This window comes from Nannospalax galili, unplaced genomic scaffold (genome assembly GCF_000622305.1).
Source record: "Nannospalax galili isolate Female #2095 unplaced genomic scaffold, S.galili_v1.0 scaffold485, whole genome shotgun sequence".
In the NCBI taxonomy this organism is placed as follows: Eukaryota; Metazoa; Chordata; class Mammalia; order Rodentia; family Spalacidae; genus Nannospalax; species Nannospalax galili.
In genome coordinates, this window is record NW_008354534.1 from 389,291 (window position 1) to 395,623 (window position 6,333).

The 6,333-nt window shown below is 43.3% G+C and overlaps 1 protein-coding gene across 6 annotated transcripts in view; it reads right to left on the reverse strand.

Annotated features, from left to right (window-relative positions):
- Positions 1-6,333, reverse strand: part of Nek4 (NIMA related kinase 4) — a 36,206-nt gene that overhangs the window by 6,410 nt on the left and 23,463 nt on the right. For 4 of the 6 annotated variants that reach the window (XM_029555382.1, XM_008851805.3, XM_008851804.3 and 1 more), the window contains 4 exons: positions 6,140-6,206; positions 5,414-5,616; positions 3,852-3,940; positions 256-452 (listed from right to left, as the gene is read on the reverse strand). In XM_029555382.1, the coding sequence (XP_029411242.1) occupies positions 256-452; positions 3,852-3,940; positions 5,414-5,616; positions 6,140-6,206 (556 nt within the window). The remainder of the gene's footprint in view (positions 1-255; positions 453-3,851; positions 3,941-5,413; positions 5,617-6,139; positions 6,207-6,333) is intronic. The other 2 variants (XM_029555383.1, XM_008851806.3) reach the window with 1 other exon arrangement.

Below are 6,333 nucleotides of genomic sequence, written 5' to 3' on the forward strand. Positions count from 1 at the left end.
CAACACGCATACCAACACATTATTAAAAATTCCTTTATTTGCCAGGCGTGGTGGCACACGCCTATAATCCCAGCACTCGGGAGGCCTCTGCTCCCAAGTGCTGGGATTAAATGTGTGCAGCAAGATACATCTTTTATGTAGATATCCAAACGAAGTTCTAAAATACAAATAACTTACAGGTACTAGCATCTTGGTGTGACATATTTCTCCAATAAATACATTTGCTAGTTTGCTGTGAAATAATAAGCTAATCACCTGACGATAGCTCTTTGCACTGGAGCTCTGCCTCTTCCACAACTTTCCCATGAAGTACCAGAGTATCACGATACTTTCGATGAAGTTTGAATTCTGAGATTGGATTTGGTACTTCTTCAAAGCTCTCTTTAGAATCCAGCTTAAGGGTCTGAGTCATCAGTTGTACCAAGTCACTCATCTCATTTGCATGACTTTTCCTGAGGGAAAAAATTCCCTTATTAATTTACTTGGCTTCATGAGAATTTTTCTTTAAAAGTTAGATACAAACCAGGCATGGTGTACACTTCTTTTCTTTCTTTTTTTGGTCTTTTTGAGACAGGGTCTCCCTGTAGCCCCTGCTGTCCCAGATTCACCAACTCACAGAGATCTGCCTGCCTCTGCCTCCCGAGTGCTGGGATTAAAGGTGTGTGCCAACACACAGGCTGATGCACACCTTTAATCCCAGCACTTGGGAGGCAGCAGCAGGTGGATCTCTCTGAAATCAAGGCCAGCCTGGTCTACATAGCCAGTTCCAGCCCACCTGCAGCTACAGGGGAGACCCTGTCTCAACAGCAAGAACAAAAAGTTGACTCTGTTACTCTGCTTTCTACTGCTGTGATAAAACATTGACCAAGACCAAAACCAGTTTGGAGTGTGGGGGGCTTATTTCAGTTTACAGTACAGTTCTTCTTTGAGGGAAGCCAGTGCAGGAACTCAAGCAGGAACCTGGAGGTAGGAACTGAAGCAGAATCCATGAAGGAACACTGCTTACTGGCTTGCTCCTCGGGCTTATGCTCAGTCTGCTTTTTAAATTTTTATTCATTTATTTTTATTTATTTTTTGGTCTTTTTTTTTTTTTTTTTTTTTTTTTTTTTTTTTTTTTTTTTTTTTTTTTTTACCCCCCCCGGGCCCGAAACACCCCCTTTAAACCAGGCTGGTCTTGAACTCACAGAGAGCCCCGCCCCTCTGCCTCCTGAGAGCTGGGATTAAAGGCATGTATCCCCATGCCCGGCTATATTTTGGTCTTTTTGAGACAGGGTCTCCCTGTAGCCCCAGCTGTCCTGGAACTCACTATGTAGACCAGGCTGGCCTTGAACTCACAGAGATCCTCCTGCATCTGCCTCCCAAGTGCTGGGATTAAAGGCGTGCGCCACCACGCCCGGCTAGTCATTTATTTTTATGTGTATGAATGTAATGCCTGCATGTGTGTTAGCTGCCATGTGGGAACTGGGATTTGAACAGCCAGTACTCTTAACTGTTGAGCTATCTCTCCAGCCCCTCCAGTTTTTTTGTTTTTTTGTTTTTTGTTGGTTTTTTTTTTTTTTGGTCTTTTTGAGTCAGGGTCTCCCCCAGCTGGCCTAGAACTTGCTGTGTAGACCAGGCTGGCCTTGAACTCACAGAGCTCCACCTGCTTCTGCACACCACCATGCCCCATTTTCAGTCTTCCTGTAGGGTCTTCCTGTAGGCCCAGCTGTCCTGGAACTCAATAGGTAGACCAGGCTGGCATTGAACTCACAGAGATCAGCCTGCCTCTGCCTCCTGAGTGCTGGGACTAAAGGCATGTACCACCATGTGGGGTAGTCTGCTTTCTTATACAACCCAGGACCACCTATCCAGGGATGGCATCACCCACAGCGGTCTGGGCCCTCCCACATCAATCAAGAAAATCCTTCACAGACATGCCCACAGGCCAATTCCAGATAGAGGAATTTCCCTGAATGAGGGTTCCCTCTGTGTCAAATTGATAACCAAAACTATCCAGCACAATGACCTTTAGGGAATTCTGCTTGCAAATGTTGGTGTAAGCTGTCTTACAGAATGACCCTTTAACAAATAACTATAATCTTGCAAAATACAAAAATCAACAGAAAGGCAATGCAGAATGGATAAAACCTGCTGGCTAACTAAGGAAGGGAGGTAACAGTTCTTAGCCTAACGGTTGGGCCACAGACATTTCAAAGCAAAGGAAGAAATCTGCAGGCTTTCTGACCTGCAGCATCAAGGGGCAGGATTCAAGACAACCATTGTCAGTAAAATGTGAGAAGAATCCTGGAAAGGAGAGGGCCAGAAAGAAGCATGTACAAATTCTGCTGACTCAACTAGACCCAAATATAAAGGTCAAGATTATTTCAAGAGGCCAGGCGTGGCAGCACTCTAAGACAGAGGCAGGAGAATGAGTTTGAGGCCAGCCTGGGCTATCTAATGAGATCTTGTTTCAAAAAACCAAAAAAAGAAGCCAGGTGTGGTGGTACAGAGGCGCATGTCTAATCCCAGGACTCAGGAGGCTGTGAGATCAAGCCCAATCCTGGTCTACATAGTGAGTTTCCAGGTCAGCTGGGGCTACAGGGAAACCTTGTTTCAAAAACAACAAAAACACAAAAACAGAAAAGAAAAAAAAAGAAAGGCATATTTAAAGAAACACAGAAACACCAGTCCCAATGAGAAAAAATTCACAGGACCTGTTCTAGTCAAAAGTTGCAAAGATGGGGCTGGAGAGATGGCACAACTGTTAAAAGCACTGGCTGCTCTTACAGAGGACCCAGGTTCGGGTCCCAGCACCCATATGGCTGCTAACAGCCACCCATAACTCCAGTTCCAGGGGATCCAATGCCATCATCTTTTTTTTTGAGACAGGGTCTCCCTGTAGCCACGGCTGGCCTGGATTCACTATGGAGACCAGGATGGCCTCGAACTCAGAGAGATCTGCCTGCCCCTGCCTCCCGAGTGCTGGGATTAAAGGCGTGCGCCACCACGCCTGGCACCAATGCCCTCTTCTGACTTCTGCTGGCAATGCATAACATGGGTGCACTTACCTACATGCAGGCAATACACTCATACACACAAAATTAAAATATATATATATTTTTTATTTTATTATTTTTATTTTATGTGTATAAGTGTATTGCCTGCATGTATGTGAGTGCACCCGTGTCGTGCGATGCCACGGAGGTCAGAGGAGGGCTTTGGATTCCCCTGGAACTGGAGTTAAGGACGGTTCATAGCCACCATTCACACTCTGAGTTGAAGCAGTTAAACATCTTTTGTGAAGAACAGGCTAGCTTAGGCCTTAGAGAGATCTATCTGCCTTCAACTGTCTCTTGAGTGCTGGTATTAAAGATGCACACCACCATGCCTGGTGTCCATACACTATTTATGAAAATAACACTTTATTAAATTATTTTAAACTATATATACATATATTTTAATTTATTATTTTTATTTTATGTGTAGGAGTATTATGCCTGTATGTATGTAAGTGCACCTATGTCGTGCAATTCCCATGGAGGACAGAAGAGGCTGTCAGATCCCCTGGAACTAGAGTTACGGGCAGTTGTTAGCTGCCATGTGGGTGCTGGGATTCAAACCTGGGTCTTCTACAAGAACAGTCAGTGCTCTTAACCAATGATCCATCTCTCCAGCTCTAAAATAAAAATAATTTTTAAAAAAGAATTCTAAATGAAAATTATATTGTGTTACTTAATATTTTATATTTATATTTATTTAAGCTCTAGCATGTACCACAAACCATTTGTGATATTACTGATGAGACCACCACAGGTCAGAATACTTTTTAGGGTTAGTTCACACAGAAGTGAGAAAGAAAAACAAGAACTTACCCTTCCCTGGAATCCCCATCTGACTTATCAGTTGAACTTGTAGATGAACTTAACTCCTCCTCAGACAGACAATGTATCAGTTTCCTTTCCTATTAATATTTGTAAAAACAAAATTCTACATGACAACACTAGAATGTACTGTATCAAACAGTTTTAGATACAACAATTAGACATATGCCTACATGCAATTAATTAGTAGAAACTAACAGAAGAATTGAAGTTAGTTTATCGTAATGATGTCCCAGTTCAGTCCTGAAGCTCACAAGTTAGGACTAATGAACTTTAAGGTGAAGCTTTACAAGGCCATAGAATGTCAGCTAAAGAAAGCTCCTTTCCAGAGGCCAGCTGGTGACTTGTTCTAGTGATTCAGTTCTCAGGCAGAAGGTTTATCCCATAAGGAATGGCATTTTACACTAGACAGAATGCCATCTAAATCAAGGCAATTTCAGTTTGCTCATAGGTGAGACTATTAAAGTTCTTTAAGGATATACCTAATATCATTGACATAAACCTTACAACTTTAGGAAGTGGAAATGTCACCTCAATTAGTGAAGTAACTAAATGACACTGTTAAACAACACAGCCAGAGGGCTGGAGAGATGGCTCAGAGTTTGAATGCTCTTGCAGAGGAGCAGAGTTTGGTTCCCAGAACCCATATTAGGTAGCTTATAGCCATTTGTAACTCCACTACAGGGAATCCAATGCCCTCTTCTGGCCTCTGTGGGTACCCACACACAGGTATACATACACACAGAGAGACACATATACGTATCTACACATAAATCTTTTAAAAACAAAAACACAGCAGAATAGTGATGAGCATGCTGTTGGAGCGACTCTGGCTGGTTTTAAAAACAAAACCACATGTGGTGGTTCCCATCTATAACCTAGCACCCAGAAGGTTAAGGCAGAAAACTGCCCCAAGTCCCAAGCTGGCCTCAGCTCCACATGGTGAGTTTGAGGAGATTCTGCCTCAAAAAACTGTAATTTGACATAAACCGGAACTAAGGAATGATGATTAGCAAGTGACATTGAAATCTGGCCATACAGATGGGCATACTGGTACCTGCAGAATAGGCAAAGTGCTGTTTAATGGAAACTCCTATCCTAGCCTGGTGGTGCAGGCCTGTAATCTCAGCTGCTCCAGATGCTGAGGCAAGAGGATTACAAAATGAAGTCTAGGCCTTGGCTACACAATGGATTTAAGGCTGATCTGGGCAATTTAGCAAGATTCTGTCTCAAAAATAAAACCCGGGGCTGGGAATATAGCTTAGTGGTAGTACACTTGCCTATCAAGTATGAGGCCCTGGGTTCAATCCCCAGTACTGCCCCCTATACCTCCCAAAAAAAGACTACCCTAAGAAAGGTTGGTTGTTTTTTTTTTGGTTTTTTTTTTAGCCCTGGTTGGTGTAGAATTTGTTAGGTAGACCAAGCTTGACCTGAACTCTGAAATCCTCCTGATTCTGCCTCCTAAGTGCTGGGATTAAAGCCAACAGCTACCCTGGCCTTAATAAAAAAAAAAAAAAATACAAAACAAAACAAAGTCATTTAATCAGCCCTACCCCTAAATAACTGATGCTGACATTTGTGAGGTTTACAGTATTGGGTTTCCCTGTGGACGTATCCACCTTTTCCTTCAGGAGTGTGTGATGCTCCTGAGTGATACTGCAATCAGAAGAGAACTGTCGGGCGGAGATAGGCTGGCATTCCTCTGGTGGTTTTGCTGCCCCTGCTGCACTCAGAGGCGTTCTCTCCACTGAAGGACCTGAAAAAATGAACATCCAAGGATTTCTGTGTGGTGGCTAGACTCAGCTGAAGAGGACTTTGAACAGGATATAGGGGATACCCCAGAAGGGCCAGCCAGAGTTGCTCCAACAGCATGCTTATCACCATTCTGCTGTCTGTCACCTCAGATCATATCTTAGTCCTGGGTCTCCCAGCTCTGGGACCTTAGGCAAGTTACTTAACCCTTTGGAACCTCAGTTTCCTCTCCTGCAAAAGCAGGATAATACAGCCTACCTTTGATAGTAACTATAAGTATGGAACAATACACTACCCTTAAGATATGTACCATAATGCTGGAGAGACAGTCACCTTCAGTAAATGGTAACCGCTTAGTACAACATTTAGATAATGCTAATAGGAATAATCCACAGCCCTCAGCCCCATGCAGCACCATTCTCCAGCTTCCTGTCTATTCCATGGAAGAGAGCACAATCAGATCATCATCAGAGCCAGTGCTTATGAACAGCCATCAACAACCAATTAAATAAGGAAGCCAACTTCACCTGAGGGGAACATCTCTTCCTGAGACTGCTTTAGTCGCCTCCTCTCTCTGGCTGATAATGGTCGGTCCTTTGAAAGAAAGTCAGAGTCATTTCTATTCCTACTCACTTTTTTTTTTTTTTTTTTTTTTTTTTTTTTTAGCCCCAGCTGTCCTGGAACTCACTATGTAGATCAGGCTGGCCTTGAACTCACAGAG